Source organism: Prionailurus bengalensis, chromosome C2 (assembly GCF_016509475.1).
Source record: "Prionailurus bengalensis isolate Pbe53 chromosome C2, Fcat_Pben_1.1_paternal_pri, whole genome shotgun sequence".
In the NCBI taxonomy this organism is placed as follows: domain Eukaryota; kingdom Metazoa; phylum Chordata; class Mammalia; order Carnivora; family Felidae; genus Prionailurus; species Prionailurus bengalensis.
In genome coordinates, this window is record NC_057350.1 from 78436374 (window position 1) to 78464030 (window position 27657).

The following is a 27657-nucleotide window of genomic DNA, read 5'->3' on the forward strand; positions in this document are numbered from 1 at the left end:
TTAAAAAATTCACAAAGCTACTATCATCCAGTGTCCCAGACATGCAGCAGGCATGTTTTACTCTGTCAATATATCAAATGAATCCTGCTGTTCCTGCCACTGCCTAGGTATGTGACCCATGGGCCTAAGTTTCTTCATTCATAATGTAAGGAAACTGAATAAGATTTGCTGTGCTTAAGCCATGTTCTAGCCCAGGGTTTTTCAACTTGTGCACTGTTGCTACATTAGGGTGGGTAATTCTTGTTGTAGGAGACTCTCCTGGTCATCATGAAATACTTAGCACCGCACCCTGCCTCTACCCATTAGAAGCCGGGTGTACAACTGTACTCTTCCCTAGTTGTGACAACAATGTCTCCTTGGGGATGGGGGGGAATAGCACTAACTAAATCGGAGGTTCTCAAACTTTGGTGGATCTAGAACCCCTGGGGGACCTGGTAGAAACTTTAAGGTCCATACATGATTCCACTTCAAAAGGCCAGGGCCTCTGTGTCTTTTACTAGTTTTTGGATACACAATGGAATTTGAGAATCACTCTCCACAAGAAATTGTATTAACAAAGTGATTCTCAAAGTATGATCCTTGCACAAAAAGCCTCAGGAACTTATTAGGGTTCAAGGAAGGAAGAAAAGAACCAATCACCAAGGGACTTGTTAAAAATACACATTTTGGAGCCCCATCCCAGTCTTAGTGAGTCCAAAACTCTGACATGGCACCCAGTTGTCGAAGATATGACGCAGGTAAAGAGAAAGTGCATTCTTGGCACACCCAAGACATTCCAGAGTGTGAGAGACCCAGAGAGGACTGCCTTCCTCAACACACGTAGATGCCATCAGTTACAGCCTTGCCTGGTATCAATTTCTCCATCTTACATGGCTCTTATCCCAATATGGTCATGAACATTTGTTCTGATCCAGCCTAAAAGGGGAGATTAGAATGTCCTTCTGGGGGAACAGATATCTGAGGATATGAGGACTGGCACATCTCGGACTCATGAATCCTCCATGGCACCTGGAGTCCTGACCCATGGGCTTACTCTTTGGGCTATGGCATTGACACTAGGCTGGTAGTTCTCAATCTTGGATTCATCTTAGAATCACTTAGGAAACTTAAAAAAAAAAAAAAAAAACTCTCAATGCTGAGGCCATACCCCAGACCAATTAAAACAGAATCTCTCTGAGTGAGAGCCAATTATCAGCTTTTTTGCCTTTTCAGTTGATTCCAACGTTCAAGCACCTCTGAGATGTCAATTAATGCTTTCTATAAAGACACACAGGGTTTTTACAGAGGGAGATAAAAGCAGAAGGATATGCAGAAGATTCGAAAGCACTTGCTCAGATTTGGGGATCAGGAGGAAGTTTGGTATGGCTACAGACTCTAAGCTTTTGACTCTGTGCTAGTTCTTCTCTACGGTTTTCCAAGATTCTTCTACCAGAAGCCACCTTTGCAGGCTCTTCATTTCTACACTACTTTGACTAGAATCTAACATGTACCACATTCTACCTTGTATTATAGTGTCATATATTAAGTTTGTGTCCTGTACAACATTGTGAGCTTTCAGGAATAAGAACCCTGGCTTATCCATCTGCTGTTTTCCCCAGAATACCGAATTGAGAGCAAGCATTCAAAGACAGGAGTTTAATGGACATTTATAAAATGACATGGGAATGACATGGAACCTAAGGATGATCTATAGCAAAGCCTCCTGGCACTTTGTCCCCAGCCACACAGCAGGACTGCCTCACCTAGTATGCTTCAAAACCTGCCACAAGTGCATTGATTAACTCTGGACTCTAAGTCTTATCTGAAAAGAGAGTCAATCCCTAGAGAAAAAGTCTGGGTGGGTGACCCAAGTGCAAATTCTGGCATATTGAACATTTAAAGCATTCAGTACACACTCAGCTCCAAACTGGAGCTTTTCCATCAGTGGAATGAGCCAGAATGAGAGAGGTTTGGTGGAGAAAAATAATAACAGCATGATTCTTTGGGGCGCCTTGGAATTACAAAGGCAAGGCTGTTCATGGTCAGAGTGGTCAAACCCAGCAAGATGAATGAAGGAAGGACCATAAAATTCTGGCAACCTTCTCAGCAGAGTGGGGATTCCACACACAAGACTTTTTTTTTTGAAGATTCATTAACTAGATGATACATGTGGTTCTTTTCCATCACCCTTCCCTCTTGCTCACCATCTCAGTGGTGGAGGAGACTTTGGAGAAATTGCCACAGGCACTAGGAGAACACAGGAATGCCTTCAGGAGGCAGGTTGGAGTCAAGGGTCCAGTGAGTAAGCTCTCTGGAATCTTTGGAGAGTTTGGAGCCAACAAACAGGAAAGAGGGGAACACCTTGACTCAGAAGGTATTTATGAGAGAGGAGAAGCAGAGGAACAGGAAAGCCCCCAGCTAAAGTGTATTGGAGTCTGGCAGCCAGCCCTTTCTTTCAGCTTTCTCATTCCTAGATGGATGCTCATGGCTTAAGTCCTGGGGGTACTGGAAGCTTAAACTGCCTCTTTGTTCAACTCCTACAGTAAGAATTTCTATTTGAAACCCATTGGCTGTGTTGGGACATTTGCCTGTTGCAGAAGATGAGGAAGCTGAGGCTTGATTGCACAAGATACACGGGTGGTACACAGATAGAATGTTAAGGACGGCTTCGCCTTTCCAGTGGTCCTCTAGGTCCCGTGATACCACCTGAGCACAGAAAGGTGGGCTATTTGGCTCCTCCCTTGCCCCCAACCCCCGCTCCAAAGCAGACACACACACCCACGCAAAGTGGGATGAAAAGGCAAGGGACGGACCCTCCCTAAGGGAAGGCGCAGGAAACTCGGATACCATTGGCCCAAGGTTGAGTCCTTCCTTTGCCTTTTCACACTTCTGTAAATTTGAACTCATTGCCTTTCTCCTCAAGCCTCCGCACCTGGGCCAGTTGGTCCCCTGGTGCTTTCCTCCCAGCCTGAGATGGAACTTCAGTGCTTCCCCTGAATGTGACGGGCTCTGCCAACTGCGAGGCCATGCACCAATTCCAGAAGAGGATTGGAGTCCTAACCTAAGCCGGGGTTTCCTCCACTCTAAAAAGGGAGCATTCCCATCCATTCTGCAACGCAGAAGGGAGCCCACGTGGAAAGCACCGGTCTCGGACCGGCCCCTAGCGGAGCCCGCTCCCTGGCTGGCACTGGGCGGTGCGGCACCTGGCCTGCGAACAGCGGCGGCCGGGGCCTGCAGGGCGCGCGCTGAGCGCCGGCGAGCGGCTCGCGGAGGCTCGGGCAGCAGGAGGAGCGTGTGAGCTGTGGGCGTCCCTTTAAGAGCGGCCGGCCGACCCGGCCTCCGCCTCTCAGTCGGCGGAGCGCCGGCGGCCACCTGGGGCTCGCGGGGCAGCCGGATCGCGGCGGGGCCGGAGCTCTCACCGCGGAGGTGGGAGACGGGGCCCTGACGCCAGGTGCCTGAGCCGTCTGTGAGCGTGGCCGTCCCGCGCCTCTCCGCGCCGGAGGATGCGGGAGCGCATCTGGGCGCCGCTGCCGCTGCTGCTGCTGCTGCTCCCGCCGCCACTGTGGGGCGGCCCCCCGGACAGCCCGCGCCCGGAGGCGCAGCGCGAGCCCGGGCCTCTGCAGCCCTTCGACCTGCTCTACGCCAGCGGCGTGGCCGCCTACTACAGCGAAGACTACGAGCAAGCGGTGCGCGACTTGGAAGCGGCGCTGCGCAGCCACCGGCGCCTGCGGGAGGTCCGCGCGCGCTGCGCCCGCCACTGCGCCGCGCGCCGCCCGCTCGCGTCCCCCGGCGCCGGCCCCGCGGCCGAGCTGCCCTTCTTCCGCGCGCTGCTGGAGCGGGCGCGCTGCTACCGCAGCTGCCAGACCCAGCGCCTCGGGGGCCCCGCGTCCCGCCACCGCGTCAGCGAGGATGTGCGCAGCGACTTCCAGCGCAGAGTGCCCTACAACTACCTGCAGCGGGCCTACATCAAGGTACCCAGAGCGCGCACCTAACGCCCCCTGCGGCTCCGGGACGCTCTCTCGAGCCCTCCCCCACGGCCCCTGTCCCTTGGCCGGCGCTCTCTGCTTCTTAACCTTTCTGCCCGCGTCTCCTTTTGCCTGTCTGTCTTCTGTTTGTGCATCTAGGTATCTGGTGGCCCAGGGTGTGTAACCAACACTAGATGGATGAACCCGGCGCAAGCCATTAGCTCCACTGGCATCAACTTGTCTCTCCAAAAGAGGACAGCATTGATACGATGAGGTTTCAAGGACCCATCCCACGCTAATTTTTGAGACTTTGGCACAGCCGGGTCTAGTATAAGGTCTTCCCTCCCTTCGTTTCTTGATCCAACCTCACCCCCATTTCTCTTCTATCTCCACTCACTCATCCCTCATGTACACCCAGCCTGCAGCTTTTCTCTGAAGTTTAAAAGAAAATAACCTCAGAACAACAGAGTTAAAAGTTGCCTTGCTCTGAAACAAATTTCTTTTCTTCTATTTCCCCCTGCACCTACAAAGCAGTAAAGATCAAAAGTTAAAGAGCAGGTACTAAGGAGGTGAATCTGTGTGAGGCAATCTGACTAAAAGTATCTACCCAAAGTGCTGACTTACTCTCCTTTTACAGAGGGCTTCTGATTTCTGGAGGTAAGCACTGGAGTGAGTTATTTGACGTCAGATGCCCAGTACTCTCCTTCGGGTTTTATTTGTGTGTATTCAACCTGCCTGAAGTTAGTGTCGGCAGTATACGGTGTATGTGGGCATTTTATCCACATCCGCAATTTTGACGATCTATCTGGACGCTTCAGCAGAGAATTTAGTCTGTTTCTGGACACCATCCATGACACTCTGAACTTATACTTTTCTCCTCCGTCCCCCACTTTCTGGCTTTTTATGTCAAGGTGTCAGTGTCTCTTCTACACCTGTTGAAGTGACAGCTTTGTGGGCTGGCCCTGACTGTTAGCCCGTAGACCAGGCTGAATTTCTAGGGTGGCAAAAATAGACACCATGTACATCCATGTGAACACCATCCCACAAGGTCTGTGCTCTTGTGGGAAGGGCTCTCTGGAGATTTGCAGTTGTTTGTGGAGTTCAGGAAATCACAACCGAGACTACCAGTGCTGTGGCTAAGGGGCTGGAGTCCACTAGACTAATATCTTGGGTAAGAAATAAGGATAAAGCCTGAATCCTTTCCAAGATTTGTCTTCTGCTTGCTTGTGCTTCTTGATGAATTTGCTAAAGCATGCATGAAGTATAAATCTGCTTTCTTTCGGATGAATGGCATGATTTTTGGTGGTCTTAGAGAAATCAATCAATAGCAGAGAGGGAAGAGACCTTAAGTACCTGACAGCTGAAGATAAACTGAGCCAGTTCCCAGAATAGAACGTGTGGGTGGTCCAGTTTGGTCCCCATAGCACAGTCTTCCCAGGAATCTCAGATGTGAGGTTGGCAGTCCCGTTGATACTTCTGTCACACACCTTGGGGAGATTTTCCTTTCTCATGTCTGGAGAAGGAACGCGTACTTGTCTCCAGTCCTATAAAAATAAATAACCATGAGGTAACTTTTGAAATGTCGGTTTCTTTGGTTCTCCAATGAAGCCTGCATCGCTGTTAATGTCACGTTTAGCAGTCATTCTGCTTCAGTCCCCTGGCTGGAGGGTCAAAATGGTGAAGCTATAGGTTTGACACGCCTCACATTTTTGCGGTGAATTGATCATAGGAATCAGCTACTCCTGGGCACCTCTGTGGGTGAACTGTTGGGTGTGACAGATCAACCAATGAAGTTTAAGAAGTTCTCTCAAAAAGATGAACCCGTGTGCTAATTTCTGTTTTATCAGCAGTGTTTCTGAGAACGGAACACGTATCTTCTCCCTATTCACCTCTACTCAAAGTTTCTTGGATCTACATAATTGATAATCTCTTGAGGAGATATTTGTGTTTCTTTGGAAATTCATTTTTGATGCCTGGAGTTTGTAGGGGTGTCTCTGTGAATGTGTAATAAGGTGTAACATGGTTCCTCCCTCCCTTCTCCCAAGAACTCCACAAGTTCAGTCTCTGCTTGGCTTCCTGGGAATTGTAATCATAAACACATGCACGCACACACACACGCACCCATGCATGCAGACGCCATCCTTTGAGAGTAAAACAAAACTCTCAAATAATAACAAAGTATGCTCAGGCTCTGACAAGTGTGGGTCCAGAAGTGCTTACTCACTGATGATAGAATGAGGAGTTTTCTGCATGTGCCTGGATATGAGTGTGGCCCTTCATGTTGTTGAATTATTTTTGACTTCAGTGAACCAGGCTGCACTTGAAAAGGAGAGTCCTGGGCCAGACTGAATTCAATGGCAAGTTCACAACCAGAATTTGAGAACCATGAAGCCTATAATATGGTCAGAACTAGTGGGCTTCCTAGAGATAAGGAAGTACCGTTCTTCTCAGGTCAGGATTTACCAACTATAGAAGCTCTCAGGAGCTGCTGTTCCTCTACCATATCCCAGCTGGTGAGCCACTGATGGAAGCAGATTTTTTATACCAGTATGTTGGAGAGGAAGTTGGGTTGAGAATTGCAAAATCTGAGTCCCATCAAGTCCAATTTTTCATTTCACAGCTGGGGAAAGGGAGAACCCCAGAGGGAAAGGGGCCCACATAAGTGTTACATATTTAATGGCAGAGGCAATAGGATTTGATGAAATGGGCACAGGACTGAGAATCAGGAGTCTGGGCTTTGTGGATAACTAATGCCCATGCCTGTGCTGTGCCTGCTGCCCGCTGGGGTCGTCTTAGGTCCCCCGGCATCCTGCAGTCCCCAGGGCTATCCTTCTGCCAGATTTGGACAGCTCCAGGGATGAGTAGGTCCTTGTCCTGTGGTATAACAGACACTCACTGCATTTATCTTAAGCACTGCTCTGTAGAATGTTCCTTAAGAACTGGCATGTTGGGAATTTGTCTGGACAGCTATGAGGCAGTAGTCCCACTTGGTGTCTAGCCACACCTTTTTGTTTAAATGCAGGGTGAGACTCTTCAAACTTTGATTTTTATCATTTCAGATTGTTAGATACGACTCATCAGTCATAGCCCAAAGCCTAACATAGAACTTTCATTATAGTATTCCCTGCTCAGAAACCTTTAGTGGTTTCCCCTTGCTGCCTGATAAAGCCCACATAGTTGAATCCAGTATCCATAGCCCGGCTCCTCCCTAACCTTCCTGGCCCTATATTCCCCTCTCTGCCTCCTTCCAGCTAGAGGGGGCAATGGATGTTTTGTGTATTTGTTTTGTGTATTTGATACTTTTGCACATCTGGGCTTTGTTTATTCTCTAGGTGGTGGGTAGGTTCTAGAATGGGATAGATATGGAATTGAACTTTTAGTTCCTCAGTCTTTGGCTGCTTGACTGTGAGAAAATTATGTAAACTTTCTGAGCTTTGCTCTTCCCATCTGCAACATGGGGAAATAATAGGACTTACCTGATTGGTTTAGGCTAGGTTTAAGAGAAGATTTAGGTAAAGTGTCCTATTTCTCACTCAACACTGGAGATATAACATAAGAAGAATAAACATATAAACATAGAAGAAATAAACATACTTCTTCTTCTTACTAGTTTAATAGTAGATTTTTCCTTCTTCTGTACATGTTCGAATGGTAATTATCCTAACACAAATATACCTCTTTCTCTGAGGCCCTCCTTCCTTCTGTCTGGAGCCCCCAAGAGAACACAGTTTCTCCTTCCTTTGAATGTCCGCAGCAAAGAATTTCTCCCTTTCATAACATGTTTTATTTTTAGCTTTGTTTTCTGAGAAATTCCTTTATTTGCCTGTCACTTATGTGAGCTTCTTGACATCAAGAACTGTCTTAGTCATTTTTGCATCTCCTAAAGTGGGAGTTTCTAGATCTGGATGATTATTAGGTGGATGATTATTAATCATACAGGCATTAAAATATGATTTAAAATTAGAAATTTAGGTATAATAGATCTCAGTTGAGTCCTCAGCTTCTGTATCCCCCTCAAATATCAAAAACAGAGTGCAGTAGCAATAAACCCTCAGTGTATGTTTGTTGAATGATAATAGCTTGGTTTCTTGTGTAGAGATACTATTGTGAAAGATCTTTGTATGGCAGCCGGAGGTATCCTCATACTAGTTATTTGGTTTCTTGGCTGGTCAGTTGCAGCAGAAATTTAGAGAAAGACTGCAGATTCCTTGACTTCTCACTCTTTTCTGCTTGTGAGTTCTGGCTAGTGTTGCAAACGTCAGTCTCTTTTTCCTCCATCTTTTTTTTTTTTTTTCCTTATTTAATTATTACTTAAAGCTATGCTTCAGAAAATCTTTGACACATTGTGCCTGTTTTATGTATATTTGTTGAATTTAAACAAACATAAGAGAGATACTTTTTTCCCCTTATCTCTGTGCTTTGTATTCAGGAATACTTTGACAGTAGCTGTTTTTCTCCCACTGTTCCCAGCCTTTGAATAAAAAACAAAAACAAAAAGCAAAAGACCAGTGCTGCTTATTTATTTTTTTAACTTAAAAAAAGCTTGCCCCTGCATGTTTTGTTTCTGAGTTGGTGCTTTGGGCCATTTGACCTTTGTTTTTCTTCTCAGGATTAAAGGGGGGGGGGTGGGGGGAAACGGAAATAGCAGTTAAGTTAGGCAATCCTATCTCCCTCCTGGAGTCATCTCTTGACCATAATCTATTTTATTAGGGGTTTCTAGAAAAGAAAAAAAAGTAAACCCAAGGAACTTTCTTAATCTGCTTTATCAACTTCTTTCTCTTTCTAGAGGAATGCCTTAACAAAACAAAACAAACAAAAAATGGAAAGCCTAGGTCATGACTGCTAGTTATTTCTGAACTGTTACTTCGGAATAGAAACCTTTTTTGTGTCCCTTTTTCAAAACTTTTTTAGCTCTATGTAGACAGTGTACATTTTTCCCCCAAATTATTTCATATAGGAAGTTAACTTTATGTCTTCTTGAAATAGCTGTTCTGAAATTGCCCTAGTGATTATTTCCTCAGGGATATGGCTTTTTTTTTTTTTTTTTTTTTTGGTTACAACTGGGCCTTTTTTGTGCCTGAATCATCAAAATCCATCCACTAGTAGCATCTTTGTGTCCCACTTCTTAGGGAGGAAACCTTGGAGATTCTTTGTCTAGGAGCTTTTCAGTCCTATGAGCCAAGGAATCAGAATCTCAGTTGTCTCCATTGGGGGCCTGTCCATTTGGGGCCTCCCAAATGGAGCTCAAGTCTTTATTAGTCATCCATTGCGATTACAAATAGGGAGTGCCACAGAGGGTTTAATATTCAGCTTGATGAGAGCAGGAACTGCTTATAAGCTTTTCTCCTCTCCTAGTCTGGTGAATCAGGGATTCCTTTACAGGTTTTAATAAAGGAAAGCAATACACTGCTTGTCTCTCTTCACAGATTCCATCTCTGAGAATCAAATAAATGCATTCTGTCACTAATATCATTAGCTCCCTGATAATTTCCAGAGGGATAGCGGTGTGGAATTCCTCTGGGAATGTTTAATAAAATGTCAGCTTGCTTCATGGATGGGGCTTGATACATTCTGAAAGATGGCTGGGTTCGCCTAAAACAAAAAGTCCTGGGATTCGCTGTAATAATGGTTCTTCTGTATTGCCGAGGAATTGAGAAAACAGGATTTCTTAGAATCACATACAGATTTTAGAGCTGGGGGAGAGAGAGAGAGAGAGAGAGAGAGAAGTATTTTGCTCATGAAATGTGGTCTAGCAAGGGTGACAAGTGAAAATGGTTGCAACTATAATGATGCTATAGCTTGAAGGATCCTCAGTGATCATGAAGTCCGTCCCTGTCACTTACTAGCTAAAGAGACTGGCCTCAGAGTTTCCATGACAATTTGAGGGGGGTCACTAGATGAAGCTGAGTTCAAAATGTAGGTGTTCTACTTTCTGGCCAGTGCTTTTCCCAGACTCTATGCAGTGGCCATGGCTACCTTCTGAAGGACTGTCTGGTGAATCAGTGGTGTGGAGGAGGTCTGCAGGGGACCTGTTGCCTTCGGAGACAGAGGAGACACAAGGCAGAGCTTCCTGAACTGCCCTGCCCACCCTGCATTTTCATTCACATGATGCATAAGCCACTCAGCCAAGAGTCATAGTTGTCTGGTGGAAAATTTTGCATTTCTCATTAGGAAAAATAATTTCTCCTGTCTTTTTTTCCATTCAGCTTTTCTCCTATAATTCTTGTTCTGTCCTTTTATCCATCCCTCCTTTCCTGCCGTCTGACTTCCTAGCTATGTAATTTCCATGAGGCCTAGCCCTCATTTGCCAAATGGCCCAAACACATCTTTAAAAAATGATTTGGTATGCTTTAGTGCTGGAGTGTAAGATTTTTGGTTTTCAGGACGGAAGAAGGTTGCAGACCATTGTCAGAAGAAGCTGGTCTCACTTGACCACACCCCTTTCTGCTTTACTTTGCTTTCTATACTCACTTCTCTCTTTCTTCCTCTCCTCCCTGATTCCTGGTCCCACTGGTGATCCACACAGTGCAATTACATGTGAAAAGGAGAGGGCTGAGGGGGTCGACACAGGAGAGAGAAAAGCAGGTAGTGGTAGAAGGAATGTCAGATTTCTGGCTCTCATGAAATGAAGGCCATAAGAGCTTCTTGTTTAATTTCGTGTACAGACATAGGTATCTACTTCTGTGAGACTTCTTTTAATGTCCCTTTCCCCCATATGCCCGTATGCCTTGTGCAAGACTTGGGCATATGTTGGGAAGATGTTCCCCTCCCCTCCCAGCTCCCCATCATTCTGCAGCTGCTAACTACCACATTCATGGAACATCAGTGTTCCAACCATCTCATTTCACAGATGGGAAAATAAAGCCTGAAGGAGAATCAAGTTGTCCAAACTCATCCAGCAATTTAATGGAAAATCCAGGATTAGAATTCAAGAACCCTGAGTCCCACCTTTGTGACATTGCAGATGACCACTTTGTTTATAAGGCTCACCCTAAAAACACAAACTCAACCCAATTTAAATGAAACGCATTATTTGCTAAATGGAATAAACTCTGAAGATAAAAGCTACCTTATACAATGCTATTCCCTGAGCTACTATTCTGCCCACTTTGGGAAAAACTCAGGAATAGGAACCTGGGTTATTGCTGTTCCCCAGTAAGCCTGATGAAAATGAATGAGGCGAAGAATCTTCTTTGGAAGAGAAATGAAAGAGTAGAGCCAGAGAGAGGGAGATCCAAGATGTCAGATTTTCCAGAAGTTTAGGGGTATCAGAATGATCCTACTGGAATTCATTATCTGCAAATAGTGGATTTCAGGTTTTGGACAAGTAATGGGATACTCCTGAGGACTGCAGCGTAATTATACTGGAACTCAGGAAGGGACTGGAGAAAAGCAAGAGATAGAATGAAATAAACAAATCCAAAGCAAAACAGAGGAACTGTTAACAAACCCTCAATCACAGAAATGTTAAATGAGCCAATTTTGATTTATTTTTCCTGCTTCACTGCTAAATTTTTAGCTTTTACTCTGCCAAGATCAAGAGGCTTGCATGAAGAAATCAACACATAATTAGGACTCCAGACACAGTGAATTACCTTAAAACCAGATTTGGCTGTTTTTAAAAGAATGACCTCAAATTATAGTATCAAAGACTAATCCGGAAGACCTTACTAATTATTTCCCCACTGAAGCAAGAGCTGTTTCTTAATAATAGTTTTTAGATTGAATCTAGGATCAACAATTAGAATTTGATTCTAGAATATGGCATTTAGAAAAGTCACCAGGGACAGAGACTTTCATAGTCAATCATTGTTTCCATAGGATTACCGAGGACTCAATTATGCGGTGAAGTCTACATGCTTTCAGGTCAGTAGGCCTTAAGCTGGAGTGTCCGAATTTTTGCTTATTGATATTTTGGGATGAATTATTCTCTGTTGTGATGGGCTGTCCTGTACATGTTATGATGGTTACCAGCATGTCTGGTCTATACCCACTTTATAGCAGTAGCCACACCTTCAGCCCCACTCCAAGCTGTGACAACAAAAAACGTCTTCAGACATTTCAAAATGTTTCTTGGGTGTCAAAATCACCGCACATGAGAATCAGTGATTTAAATATTTAGGCATATTTAAGATAACTGGATATCACGTTTAGACAAGTATAAATCAAGTTTTTGACAATATATTCTAGATAGCAATGTGCTTACTGATGAACCATGATATTTATGCAAATGTTTGGCTGTAATGTGACACCTTTTATAAGGGGAAACCCATTGGAAGTTGGAAGTAGAGCTTCATTCTCCAAGATGCAGATCCCTGGGCTCATGTCCTATAGCTGGTCCTCCTTTGTGGGTGCGCTAAGTTAGCTTGTATGAAAGCCTGGGGGATCTGGCTTCTCTCTACTTCCACTTGTCAACTGAATGTGATAGGGCAGGTTACTTTAGCAATACAAACTAACACTCTTGGTTCTAAACTTCAGACTCCAGAACCAACTTATATCTCTTTCAACTTGGAATGTATCCAAACTCAATCATGTAAAAGTTACCCACTGCAACTGTTAGTTTTCTTGGGGTTAGCTCTGTGTCGTATGTAATCTTAGAAAACAGCTTGACTCAAACCTTAAACACCCACTTATAGAAGCCTAAAAGTAGGGAATATAAATAAAAGGGTTTCAGAGGAAAGAAAAAAATTACAAAGAGATAGAGAGAGAGTCAGAGGGTATCTCAGTCTATTTGGGTGCTATCACAGAACCCACAGGCTGGGTGGCTTATAAACAGCAAACATTTATCCCTCACAGTTCTGGAGGCTGTGAGGCCAAGATTATGGCACCTGTAGATTTCAGGGTCTGGTGAGAATCCTGCTTTGCTGTAACCTCACATGGCAGAAGGGGCCAGGAAGCTTTCTAGGGCCTCTTTTATAAGGTCCCCAATCCCATACATGAGAGCTTTGCCTTCACAACCTAATCACCTCCTAGATGCCCACCTCCCAATACTATCACCTAGGGAACTAGGTTTCAGCATATGAATATCAGGGGGACACAAACATTCTGACCCTACCAAAGAGAGATACAGAAATAGAGGGAGAACGATGGAGAGATGATAGAAACAAGGAAAGCGAAGGCAATGAAATCAAAGGCCAGGCAAGGTCCCATGTGTATAAGGAGGTTTCATGAAGCAACACGTGGATGTCACACTCTGACATCCATGTCTGTCATAAAGCCAATCATTCAGAAGCAGATGTTGATCATTCTGAAAGCCCTCCAATGCCACAGGCCTGTTCTCAGTAGAGACGTTTCTGCTTTGAGAACGCCTGGGGTAGGAGAGCCACTCAGTTTCCTCCGTGAAACAGAGAAGGAAGGAATCCTTTTGGGGGAGATTGTATATGCACAGCACTGAATATCCACCAAGTGATATGATCCCCCTCCAATAAATAAATAAATGCCACAGGAAACCAAACAAAAAAGAGATTCTTGGTAAAAATATTCCCTTTTAATTTATATTAAACTACACTGCTTTCCCAATCAGCAATTAAAGAATTTTCTGAGCACTTTTAGGGGTAACATTCTCTTTTGGGAATGTGAAGATGAATAAAGCATTTCTTCTACCTTCAAATAGGTTCATTGAAGGAAACTCCTATGAGATTATGTGGACCCTGTTCAGGGATGTTCTGTATCCACGTGATGGAATTAAGTATGAAAAAAAGACATGTCTTAAAGATTTGTAGTATATGAGGAATGCCCTTTAGCTGGAATGCTGGTAATTTTAAACTTTGAGATAGGAAAACAGGACTAAAAAAGAAAAACTTTTGGAAGCAGAGATGGTGGAAAAGCCAAAGAATTAATCAAGAGTGCAGGTTGTTTTAAGAGTACATTTGCTCTATCGTATGTTTGAGGCTTAAAAAAAATCAACATATGGTAAGATATGAAATGCTACCTTTTAGGAAATTTTACTGATAATTAGAGTTATAAAATATACTGCCTCAAAGCTCAGTCCAAGTGAATTGTGGTTTCAGTGACTTTCAGTTTGTTGAGAGAAATGCCATTTTGCTACTTCAGGTTTCTTTGAAATCGTAGGAGTAGCTCAATCTTTCCTTTTATGGCATGCCTGGTTACTCACCATCTCTGTGACTCCGTGTCCATCTCTGTGAAAAGATAATAAAATTACCTTAAAAAAAACTCCACAGAAATCACACATTTGGACTGAGCTTTGAAGCAGTATATTTTATAATTATTAGTAATTATAAATATTATTGATTTACTATTACTATGTTTCAGGTATTATGCTAAAAGCCTTAAAAAAATTTTCCCATCAAATTCTCATAACAACCCTAAGATACAGATCTTAGTACAGCTGACCCTTGAACAACACAGGGGTTAAGGGCACCAACCCCCACACAGTTGAAACTCCACGTACAACTTTTGATCCCCCAACAATGTAACTGTTAATAATTTACACTTGACCTGAAGCATCACTGATAGCATAAACAGTCCATCAACACATATTTTGTATGTTTACATGTGTCATCTACTGTATTCTTATGTAAAGGAGGCTAGAGGAAAGGAAATGTTAGTAAGGAAATTAGAAGGAAGAGGAAATACATTTACAGTCTGTGCTGTATTTCCTGAAAAAAAAAAATCTGTGTGTAAGTGGACCCATAGAGCTCAAACCAATGTTGATCATTTACAGTCTGTGCTGTATTTCCTGAAAAAAAAAAAAAAATCTGTGTGTAAGTGGACCCATAGAGCTCAAACCAATGTTGATCATTGATCATTTAATTGTCATTTAATTGGTAATTTGTCATTTTGCTATAGGGACACTGAAGCTTAAAAGGTTAAATAATATGTCTGAGATTGGGGCGCCTGGGTGACTCAGTCGGCTAAGCATCTGACTTTGACTCAGGTCATGATCTCACGGTTTGGTTTGTGAGTTCGAGCCCCGCATCAGACTATGTGCTGATGGCTCAGAGCCTGGAGCCTGCTTCGGATTCTGTCTCCTTCTCTTTGTGCCCCTCCCTGACTCATGCTTTCTCTCTGTCTCAAAAATAAATACAAAAACAAAACAAACAAAAATAAAAAAAAACCAAAAAAAACCCATCAAAAATATGTCTGAGATCATACAGCTAGTACGACATAACAGAAGCAAAATCTGAACACAGGTTTTTCTGATGACAAAGCCAGAGTTCTCAATTACTTCTCATGGCTTACATTTTGGCATCAAACAGACCTGTATTCAAAAAGTCCTGCCTTTTATGCATTGTAGGACCTTCTCAAAGCTCACTTGTATGAACCTGAGTTTTGTTTTTCTTTTCTTTTCTTTTCTTTTCTTTTCTTTTCTTTTCTTTTCTTTTCTTTTCTTTTCTTTTTTCTTTTCTTTCTCTTTTCTTTTACTTTCCTTGCCTTCCTTTCCTTTCCTTTCCTTTCCTTTCCTTTCCTTTCCTTTCCTTTCTCTTTTTGTCTTTTCTTTTTTAAGTTTATTTATTTATTTTGAGAGAGAGAACAAAGTGGGGAGAGGCAGAGAGAGAGAATCCCAGGTGGGCTCCATGCTGATGCAAGGCTCAAACTCATGAACTGTGAGATTGATGAGGGACCAGAAGGCAAGTTGAGAGCCAAACACAAATTAGCACAATGCTTCACCTGCCTCTCCCCCTTCCAAGGTGGGATATGTGTGACATTCCTCAGGCACTCTTGGCTGCCCAAGAACAAAAGGACAGAGAACAAATGGTTAAAGTGAAAGTCTCCATCAGTTTACACATATTTTAGTAATATTACAAGAAAAGGGCTTATTATCAATAGCTTAATCTCCAGGAACTCCCTACTGTCTTAATGATAATGGTTTGCTAGAGGGGAAAGCAACCTTAGTTTGACAATAGCCAGGCCTCCAGTAATCTGTGAGTCTTCTTTAGCATATGGAAATCCCTTTAAGAAACTCCCTCTTGACTTTACCTCCCTCCCCCCAACTCCATAGTACATAACCAGTCATTCTTCACAACCCCATTACAGCTCTTCCAGCCAATGGGTCCTTTCCCCAGGCTTTAATAAAATCACCTTTTTGCAAAAAAGACATCTTTAAGAATTCTTTCTTGGCCGTCATCTTCGAACCACCACCACTCTTCCAAAATTCCATCAAGATCATGACCTGAGCCAAAATCAAGAGTTGGTTGCTCAACCAATTAAACCACCCAGGCACCCCTGAACCTGAGTTCTGTCTGGCAAATGGGAGTAGTCATACCTACTCTACTGGGTTCTTGTGAGAAGTTTTTAAAGAAAAGTTTGTGGGCTCACTTAGGTTGGCACTGACAAAAAAGTACTTATTTGGGGTGCCTGGATGGCTCAGTTGGTTGAGTGTCTGACACTTGATTTTGGCTTAGGTTGTGATCCCAGGTTTGTGGGATGGAACGCTGCCTTGGGCTCTGTGCTGAGCAGAGAGGCTGCTTCAGATTCTCTCTCTCTTTCCTTCTGCTCTCTCCCCTAATCATGCTCTCTCTCAGGGAAAAAAAAAAAGAAAGAAAGAAAGAAAAGAAAAGAAAAGAAAAGAAAAGAAAAGAAAAGAAAAGAAAAGAAAAGAAAAGAAAAGAAAAGAAAAGAAAAAAGAAAAGAAAAAAGAAAAGAAAAGAAAAAAGAGAGAGAGGGGAAAAAAGTACTCATTCTTTGTCTTTGAGTGTCTGGGCAGAGGACAAACTTGTGAAGGAAGGTGAAAGGCAAAGGGAAAGTTAAACCAACATATCATGATCAACTGAGAAGATAATTACATGTGCAGAAGGTAGAGAAAAGCTTAGAGACGCAAAAAAACCAGAACCTGACATGCTCAATTTGAGCTACTGGCTTCAAGTTCAATTCTGTGTACAATGGAGCACAGACTTACCAGCCTCCTTTCACCATTGGGCTAAAACAAAAAACATCTTCTTACTGGGCACTTGGGATTGTGCTGCAAAAAGTCCTTTTGCTCTCTTCCCCACTATGTTTTCTGACTCTCTGATTTCACAATTTCCTTGAGATTGTGGCCTCTTCTTTGTATTTTCCAAAAAAAATGGACTCTGTTCAAACACATTCCAAACTTTCTCTGTTTCCTATTAGTAGATAAAATCTCTTCCCACAGACCAACACATCTTGGGAATTTTAAACCCCTTTAAGCCTCTTCCCCACCCTGGTCTTGAGTATCCCTGGGGGATGGCCTAGGTTTGGGAATCAAGAAACATCTCTTTATCATAGACACCAGTGATTTAGACTGCTTCTTATATAACAGTCAGGTAAATGGGCGAGTAGCTCAAATAACAAAGTAGAGGGTAGTTAGTCTAGGATCAAATAATTCAGGCTCTGTCCCTGGTTTTATCACTAATGTTTCTCTCTAGGCCTTAAGGTGTCCTTTTGGACAAGGGAAACACTGGACCAGAGGGTTTATAAGAGCCCATTTATCTCTGCCAGCCAGAGATTCTAAAATACTTTAGTGGACTGGTACAGTGATTCAACCATCTACCTGTGGAAAAGAAAAAAGTGATGAGATTGTAATGGAATAAAAAGTAGAATGAGATAAAAGGCATTTGAAAGGTCACAAGAAAGGAAGTACTTCCAGTGTGTCTGATGCTGGTCCTCACATTTGGATAGTCAATCATTGCAAAGGAGAACTTGAAAGAAGGTTGCACTAATATTCATTTGGTGGTAACTTAAGAGGTATTAGATAAACTTGGGCATGTGCAGGAAAGACAAAGAGATAGACGACTCAAAACTATGTTTTATAAAAGTTGAAATAGGGATGAAGAGACTAAAGAAACAAGGTTTTAAAAAGATCATTAGCTGAGACAATTAATTATTCTTGATCTTTATGGCATTGAGGAACTGAACAATTTAGACCAACTAACAGAAGTTACAGAGAACAAAGATCTCGTCTCAAACACAGAAGACTTTTCCTAATACTAAGAGGTACTTAGATATAATTGGGAACCCCAGAAGAAGGTGTTTGAAAATGAGTCTGACAAATGCTTCACAGGGAGGCCGCATTTAAATTTCAAGCACAAAAGTGATATTGAGATAGATAAGATTTAACATTTTTTTTACAATCCAGAGTTAATAAGACTCCATGATCTTATGAAATGAAAATCTGTCTTGTACCCTCAGATGGGGGAATCATTAAGTACTTTTTTATTAGAAAAGTCCTACAGCTCTCTCTCTCTGTCCTGCTTCTTCATTCTGGTTAAAATAATCTTAGACCAGGGTCACCAGCACATTCTCTGTAAATAGTTTACAGAAATGTGAAAAAGTAAAAAGAGAGAGAGAGAAAACAAAACAAAACAAAACAAAAAACCCAAAACACAGTACCAAGCCTTAAAACCCTCACGGGAACACACACTCATGGAATATTTAGCAGTAACAATATCCACATGTATAATCCACATCAGTCCTCTGGTTTCTGAGGACTGTGTCTCCGAGGTAACATCTGAAAAGGATTGAGTTGCGGTTACAGAGTAACACTGAACGTTTTAAGTTGGATGTAATACAACGGATCAAAACATCCATGCTTAAGAATGGAAGGTGGGGTATACCTCTCTTAGCAAGTGCATCACCATATACTCAGAAAACCCAATTTCATTTACACAGTCTTTGCACTGCTATTTTTTTTCTTAATGTCTATTTATTTTTGAGAGACAACGCAAGCAGGGGAGGGAGAAAGGATTCTAAGCAGGCTCTGCGCTGACAGCAGCAAGCCTGTTGTGTGGCCCAAACTCACAAGCCCATGAGATCATAACCTGAGCCAAAGTCAGAAGCTCAACCCCAGGAGCCCCTGCACTGCTATTCTTATTTGTGTCACTTCTGTGCTATCCAGAGACCGGTCTGAAAACCTGGCCTTATTCCACACTATAGTTTCAGTTCTTAAACCTTTGCCAGTGTTATTCCTGGTCAGTTTCCTGTGGAGGTTTTTAGGGGGTCTGCCCAGGACTTCATATTTAAGAATATTTAACATCCTTTAAAGGATTTTATATTTATAGAATTTTATATTTTATAGATTTTATATTTATAGAATTCATAAATATTTATAGAATCCCTTTATCTGCCTCCCTCCTCCCTGAAATTTCTGCCTTACTCTCTAGATGGGAAGAAGAGTCATGGCTGCTTCTCCTGGGGAAGACGGGAGTGGAGGTCCAGGCCTTCTGCTCAACCAGCTGAGCATGGTTTTTTCCCTTGTGTTTGGCTGGAGCAGGACACTTACTGTCACAATCCTTTCTATTCTGTTATGACTAAGTTGTCTGGTCCTTTAATTAGAGAGAACATGCTTTGGGGGGCCTTTTTTGTATACCACCATTGGTATTACCATATTGTAGGCTTCTCCAGAGTCCTATCTGAGATATCTGGGAGACAAAAAGAAAATCCAGAACATTCACTATTATGTTGGAATCCACCTAGCCAGTCCACCTCCTTCATGCCACCTTTCAGTCTTCCTGTCTTTGTCTGTTGTAGTATGTCCAGAGTTTTTAGGTGTACTTCAAAGGAGGTCTAGGGAGAAATGAGTTTATTCTATCTCGTTCAGGACTAGAAGTCTCCATGCAGACTCTTTAAATTATCTTTAAATTATGATGATGATGATGATGATGATGATGATGAATACAATTTGGAGTGGACCTAATTTCAAAACTCTGGCAGAGCTATTACCAATGCTTTACTGCAAGAAGCTACAGAAAAGTCCTTCTGATCTCTAACAAAAGTCTCAGTCACGCTTCTCTCTCCAACAGTAAACCAAACCTACGTAAATCAACTGGATTTTGCCACTGTTCATTGTTAACAGTATTCTTTCCTACTCCTGATTTAAAAAGTCCTACTTAGAAAAAAAGTCCCAGCACTTTTGCTGAGTTGCCACTAGCCTGCCCTTTCATTTGTTTATGGACCCATAGAGGAGACCCCTCTGGAACACCATGATGTAACTCTTCACAGATACATAAATATTTGATAATCCTGGTTCATCTTTCCAATAAGACACATAATAAAGATTTGCCTACTAGGTTATACATGGGAAACCAATTTACATAGGACTTAAGAAAAAAAAATGTTCCTAAATGATGATTCCCTTTTCTCTTTCCTATTGTCCTAGAATAAATATTACATTACCATAATTAATACCTCTTTCATTCTACAGCTTATTACATGTGAGTCTTTGACCTGACATTGATACATAGCTGATATCACTACTTGATTCTTTGTACTTGGTCCAACCTTATAAGTCATTTTAAGATTAATAACATGAAAAAAAAAAGATTAATAATATGAAAGTTATTAGGTGTGATACTAGTTATTGGTTATTGGGTGTGATACTTTGGAAATACTAGATACTAGATATTAGTTATTGGGTGTGATACTTTGGAAATAATACTAGAGGAAGGTGTTAGAATATTGTGGCTCTAATCATAATATGTCACTAACTCTGTGTGGCTATATGATGATGTACTTCCCTTGTCTTGGTCTGTTTCTTCATTTATAAAATGAGGTGGCATACCTAGTGGCTCAGTCAGTGACTCTTGGTTTGAGCTCAGGTCATGATCCCAGGGTTGTGGGATCGAGCCCCACGTCAGGCTCCGTGATGAGTGTGGAAGCTATTTGAGATATTCTCTCTCTCTCTCTCTCTCTCTCTCTGCTCCTCTCTGGTGCTCACACACTCTCTTAAAATAAAATAAAATAAAATAAAATAAAATAAAATAAAATAAAATGGCAGAATATTTCCTCCTATTAAAAACGTCATTAACTTATTAAATTGTGAAACTTTTAGCAATTAAGTTGTTTGCTCCTTGATTTGGTCATTATAAATCCTAACATTTTACCCTCAGGATGAAAAATTTTGATATTTAGTCACTAAAATGGTAGGTTTTGGCAACATAAAATGATGAATATATTAGAAAGGAAAGTCAAATGTGTAAGCCCTCTGGCATCCTAGAAATAGGCCTTTGTGGGTCCTGAAAAAATACTTTGACCTTATCACTCAGTTCAATTGTAACTTCAGTGTTAGAAACAAACAAACAAACAACAAAAAACGTTGTATTTGCTACACAGTTCTATAGACTTCCCTCTGAAATTTTGTACGCTAATAGTTAAGATTCAATTTTATGTATAATTTTCAGTTGATTAGTAGCACGATATTAACTCTACCCTAGTGTCATTTAAAACCTTAAATGGCACACAGTCTGACTATAAAGCAGTAGACAGATTCCACAGATCCCTGAGAAAGACTTTAACATCTTTGAAACTCAGTTTCCCTTTGTGTAAAATGGGAAATGGGGATATCACTAATATTATTCTATTTGTGGAACAGATTTACTTTTATGGTTGAGTAAAGTATTTTGAAAATGTTCAAGTTCTATACAAATGTACCAGCAAGGTCATTATTTATTCATAAAAGAATATATACAGTTTATAAAATTGTTTTAATATATACATAATTGAATTGCCCATTTTTACTTGGACAATGGCAGTATCATACTGGTCATAAAGCTCAATAATATGGCCTAAAAGTATTTTTCCAAATGCTTTCAAGCTTATATAAATCAAATGTGGATAGTGTGGACATAAGAGAACATATGTAGAGATTTCTTTTCGTCCTTGCAATTATTAGGATCTCTGACTTCCTTTAATACATTCCAGACCCATGCATGCCTTTACCCCTGGGGGGTGGGGAGTGGGGAGTGGAAGATTTTGCTTAAAACAATACTTGGAGCAGGAATAGTTTGATAAGGTCAGTGGCTAGAATATTTACAGCTTCTTGTTTTGAATTCTTATGATAACATTAGCTCCCAAAGATTATCTGGCAATGTGTGGGAGATCTAGCAGCAATAAGAACTGGGCCTTCAAGTGAGACTTCTAGATGTGATACATGAGGTAGAAAGAAATGAAAGAATGTGAGCTTGTGAGTGTGGTCTCCTTGACCCCATAGTATAGTAAGTGTGTGTGTGTGTGTGTGTGTGTGTGTGTGTGTGTGTGTGTGTTGGGGGGGGGGTCATTAATTATCAGGTCAATAACTGTCATGATCCTAGAGCTGAAGTTATTTCAGTGCTGTGCCTTCTTAGGGTTTTTTGTTTGTTTGTTTGTTTTTATCAATAGCTTGTTTGGTTTATGAGTCGTTCCCTTCTTGGCTTTTTTCTTGAACTGTGTGTGAGAAACCAGCATCATTATCAGAGCAATTCCTTCCTTGAAGTCATGCAAAATATCAGTGACAGAGTCAGGACATGCGTGATAGGTAGTTTGCAGTGCTTAACTTCCTGATCTGGTTGTCATTGCTTTTGAGTGGTGAGGACTACGGGGGAAATGAAGAGAATTGCCTCTCCTGTTTGCATCATGCCTGGAAATTTGTGAAGTACATTCACACAAATGTCTTCACTTTTTCGTGGGAGCCATGTGAGAAAGCCCAGATTCTCTGGTCTGTCCAGTCAGACGCTGAGAGAATGGACAGACAGACTCAGTAGAGGCTGTCTCACTCCAAGGCCAGTGTTCTTGTGCCAGCATATCACAGCTGCTGTCTGTTCAGATTTGAAGCATTCTTTGTAGCCACAAAGCTATAAACTCTAATTAAAGTTTCCATTCCAAGGCTCTCATGATGCCATTCTTCTGTGTCTTTATCTTTTCTGATATGTAGTATTTCCAAGCTAAAAAGACTATAATTCAGTCATTTGCCTCTCTCTTTAATATATGGGAGCTTTTGGCCCCTGTTGGGTGTCTGTACTCACTGATCTATGACAACATGAGAGGGGCTGGGTGTGAGAATGCTCTTTCCCTCCAGCAGCTAGCACGATGGCACAAATGAATGTCAGATCACCAAAAGTTTTTCCCATCAGAGATGGAATCCACACCACCCTCCTTGTTTCTTGAGCCCTGTGGGTAATACTCCCAATTGTCCATTTCATATAAATGAAATCATAGTTATATAGAACTAAATTAATTGGCCAGTTCTTGGTGTATATTTTTGTTCCATTTCTGAACATCCTATTTGTGCTTCATATAAGCACTGATATACAGTGTTAGATCCCATTCTCTGATCAGCGATAGGGCTATAGGATTTTTGGAATCTAAGATGGTACATTGAAAGAGATGGTTTACAATTACATGTGTTTTTATTATTGTTGTTTTGTTTTTTTCTTTTGCCCTTTATTCTATATTTACATGTCTTTCCCTTGACTTGTAGAGTGAGGATTATAACTTGTTTTTTTTTTTTTTTTCAGTTTTCCCCTAAGTTGACATATCTTCATGGACTTAGCCCCCTCTTATTGTTGCCACTATGTGGCCCAAAAGAAATTTCAACTTAAATCTCAGCTCTTAAACTTTTGGGTGAGATTTGTTCTTTCATATTGGGAAATTATAAACAATATGTTGAACACTGTATCATTCTATGGAGTAATTCTTACTATTTTATAGACTTTGAGAGAGTTTGTCTTTGAGACACAACTATTTATTTATTTATGTAATCTCTACATCCAGCATAGGGTTTGAACTCATGACCCTGAGATCCAGAGCTGCATGCTCTACTGAGTAAGCCAGCCAGGTGGCTGCGACACAGTTCAACTTCTAGCTCCTGTGTATATCTTTGTAGCTTTGGGAAATTTATTTACTGTATTTATGAATCAGTTTTATCATCTGGCAAATGAGCATAATAATAAATCTGGGTTTTTTGGTCTGAATGAACAACTTCTAGAAGTATAATGAGTATTAAGTGAGCTAATTCATATAAAGTGCTTAAATATGCCCAACAAGTCATAAGCATGAAGCACATGCTAGCTTTTCTGTTAAAACTAATGGATCACACTTTGGGAAATACTGATTCTATTCTTTTAGTAAGTTTTCACACTTGTAATATTGATTAGGTTTGGCCTGGGTGGTAGAATTGGCTTGATATAACCAAACAATCGTGGTGGATATATTGTGCATCCAAGTGCAACCAAAATATTTGTAATATCCGGGATGTTGACCTTGAGTCAACCTTTCCAAGGCCACCGTTGTCCCAGTGTTTATGGAACCGTGCCTGGGTCCCGTGGAAATTGCAGGGAAAATGTGAATCAGTGGACTGTTTTGCTTGGCTGCTAAATTTGGCTTACTGTTTCATAAATTAGGACATATCTGTCTAGAATGGTTCTTGTTGCCACCAGTAACCAGGGTCACAGAATTGAAGGACATCAGATATGCAAGAGAAACGGAAAATAAGTTCCCAAAGTAATGTTTTCTGCAAGAATCCCAAGGCAAGTGGCAGTGCTGAAGAAAGCTAAATAGGAAATGTAGCTTGAGGCTTGAGATTTCCTGCTTTTAACTCAAAACGGATGTGGATATAGACATGAGGATGTGGTCCATGATTTTGCTTTGCTGGGTGGAAGGAATAGCATCAGTATTAGATTGTTGATTAGCATTTTTGGTAATGTATGTAGTCCCAGAGTTGCAGGCAATAGAACAGAAATTAATCTTCCAGATGAGCTCATTCTCAATTCTGGTTATACAGTATACTGGATTGTTAGCCATTGCTCTGTATCAATGTTTGTGAAACTCTCAGAATTAACCTAAACTACTTTGGTTTATACTACGTAGCACCATGTTTCTTCTTAAGTAGAGATGATAATGGAGAAAGAACATGAGATTTTTATCATGTAAAAGGAAACATAAATAACATTGGGATCTTTCAGTGAAGTATATATATATATATATATATATACACACACACACATATATAAGTATATATATATATATATACTTATATATATGTATACTTATAATATTTAATCATATATAAACTTATAATATTTCATCTTCAGTTGTCCTAGAATTATCATTAAAGATGATTACGGTGAGTTTTGCCAAACTTAAACAGAAGCCATGAGCTTTTCAATTATTTTCTGTGTATCTACTATTTATTCTGGTGACATGGTGTTAAACTAAACCAAAACAAAGACAGACACTCCTTTTGTACAGCTGCTTACTTTAACTTCCATACTCTGTCACATTCTGACCAATGCCACTACTGATCCCCCTCCTGGCTCCTGGACATCTTCTTTGAAGACTTCAGCTTCCAGTTCATGAAGCTTTGGCATGGTCCTGGCTTTTTGTTCGCTCTCCAACTACCAACCTCTGCGAATTCAACAACCATGAAGACATTGGTTTGACAGCTTCCCTTTAATCTGCTCAAATTTCTGTATCTGATTTTGCCCTGACTGGTTATCTAGTATTTCAGAAATTCCCTTGATGCCCCCCCTCCTATATTTATTTACCATTCTGTCCAAATCATCTCCAAGGCTGGCCTCTTTATTCACTTGTATAGAGGCAGATGGGCATTTGCATTACAATAAAGATTGATTCTCTCTCTTTTCCTTAACTTTCCCTCTTGTCAAGCTTTGCAGTATTTAAGCCTTGAACATTGCAAGATGAAAGTCACACAGCCATGCCTTTGGGATCTACCACTTATTGTCACCACAGGCTCACAGCTAGGGTTTTAGTGTTTTTTGGGAGTTTCCTGCTGTTCCTCAATATTTTTTTGTCGGAGTTGATGTTCAGAATCTTTTAGAGTCCCCAGATCTGTAATTCTTCATTCTCTGCATGACTTTCTTTCTTACATTACTAAGTCATGTTTTAATAAGGGATGGAATTTAGGATGGTATGTTGGGAAAGGAGAAGAGAGGCCATGTATATGAGTCCCTAAGAAGGTGAAATTAATAGGCATTTGCATCTTTTTTTTTTAAATAAAGTAAAGGTAAAAGAGAAATATCAGAATTGACCCAGCAGTTTGGAGCCTAGGTGACTGATGGATTTTGATTCATGAACAAAAATAAGAAATATAGGAAAGAAAGTAGAGTAGGGGAAGGATGTGATTTTCCTTGCCTTTCTGTTCCTCTTTGGCCTTTTAAAAGTTTAATTAATTTGTGCTTAATTACCTTAAATAAAACAGAAAAAAAATACTGCTTAAGATGAATGAGCTTTCAAAATAAAAGGGCACATACCAGAGACCAAATAGGGTTCAGGCCCTGGCTTCCAGAAAGAATAATCCTCTTAATAAGTCCGTTTTAAGCCCTCTAATGTTAGATAACTAGGACAGTATCCTGCCTTTGGGAAAATGCCATAAGTCCTTTGCCCTTACTTTTTTTTTTTTTTTTTTTTGTAATAGCCATGTAAGTGAGATGCAGCTCTTAATGGGACTATTTTCTAGATTTTATGTCTTGTCTTAAGCACCAGCTCCTTTGCTAAGCTGACTGTTTGCTCCGAGGGTTTTGTTTTTTAGCAAGTCAAAGATTGACAGAATTGGTGAGGAAGTGACACATGGCACTGGGGTTATTTTTCTAGTAGGAGCTTGGCTGGAATATCTACATGGCCCTTGTATGCTATTTCAGCTGAAACATTTCCTCTTTGATAGAAATATGGTGTGGCTAAGACCTACTGGAAACCACGACTGTACGTCCTTAGTGATACGTTAGCAGCACCAGGGATCCAGGTGGTTCCTACCATACAGTTCAAGTTAGGTTCTCTCTCCCCTTTCTCCAGTGTTTTCCTTAATGTTCTAGCCTCTCTGTGTCTCATCTTCTCCACTTCACAGAGAATGTCAAAACATAAGAAATAGACACTGAGTTTCCAACATCTCTTTGCTTTCATCCTGTCAGAATGCTGTTTTCCTCTGCCAGCCTATAGATTCTTTAAAAACTTCATTTGGTAGGGGTGCCAGGGTGGCCATCAGGTGGTTAGGCCTCCCAGCTCTTGATTTTAGTGGTGGTCATGATCTCACAGTTTGTGAGTTCAAGCTTCACTCACATCATGCCCACATCGGGCTCTGCACTAACAGTGTGGAATCTGCTTGAAATTCTCTCTCTTCCTCTCTCTCTCTGCCCCTCCCCATTCACACTGTGTGTGTGTGTGTGTGTGTGTGTGTGTGTGTCTCAAAATTAAAAAAAAAACACTTCATTTCACTTCATTTGGTATAAATGTTTTTAGTATTATCCAAGTAGTGTATATACTAGGGGTCTGGCATCTGCCATATTTCCTTTTAAACTTTTATAGATTGTCATTAAAAAAAAAAAAGAAAAGAACTTTCTGGCATAGGTACATAAGGCACATATACTAACTACTGCCAGATACCTGTTTAACGTGTATCTTTTCCTAACCAAGTTGTCAGTCTTGCTGCACACGTTATAATAACATCTCCTTTCTTTTCTTAAAGTAGGAATCAGCCTGGGCAGCCCATTATATTATTTCATTAACTGTGAATTAAGGAGAAGCAGGAAGCTGAGAGTATGCCTTCAGTAAGTTAAGTCACTGTTATGTGTATTTTTTGTTTCCACTTGGAAGTTATGACTCCTAGAACTAGTTCCATCAGCTTGAAAGCTATTTCAGACCAGAAGGCATTCGACAGATTTAAACTTAATGTTGTCTCTAATTTACCTAGAAGGTAAATTTGTGTCTTCACATCAGAATTACTATGAAAGCCAACAGGCATAATTTTTGGATTACCTGTTTTTAAATTTATTTGTGGCCAACATTCCTCTTCATTTGTATCATAAAAACTAGCTTCATTATTTAATTCATGTATAGAACAAACATCATATACTAAACATGACAGAATCCCAGTTTTAAAGGTTCATAGTTTTGGGGGCGTGTAGGCAGGCATATATGTCAAGTTTTAAAAATCGTCTGTGAAAAGGACCATGAAAACGTGGATCAGGGAAAGGACAACTTGGGTTAAGTCAAGAAAAACTTCTCTGGGAAGTTGACATTGAAGTTGTGC

The 27657-nt window shown here is 41.1% G+C and overlaps 1 protein-coding gene across 1 annotated transcript in view; it reads left to right on the forward strand.

The window, feature by feature from the left end:
* The first annotated feature begins 3156 nt into the window (after positions 1-3156).
* P3H2 (prolyl 3-hydroxylase 2) overlaps positions 3157-27657 on the forward strand; it is a 151394-nt gene continuing 126893 nt past the window's right edge. The window contains exon 1 of the mRNA XM_043594591.1: positions 3157-3950. Within this exon, the coding sequence (XP_043450526.1) occupies positions 3483-3950 (468 nt within the window). The 5' untranslated portion in view covers positions 3157-3482. The remainder of the gene's footprint in view (positions 3951-27657) is intronic.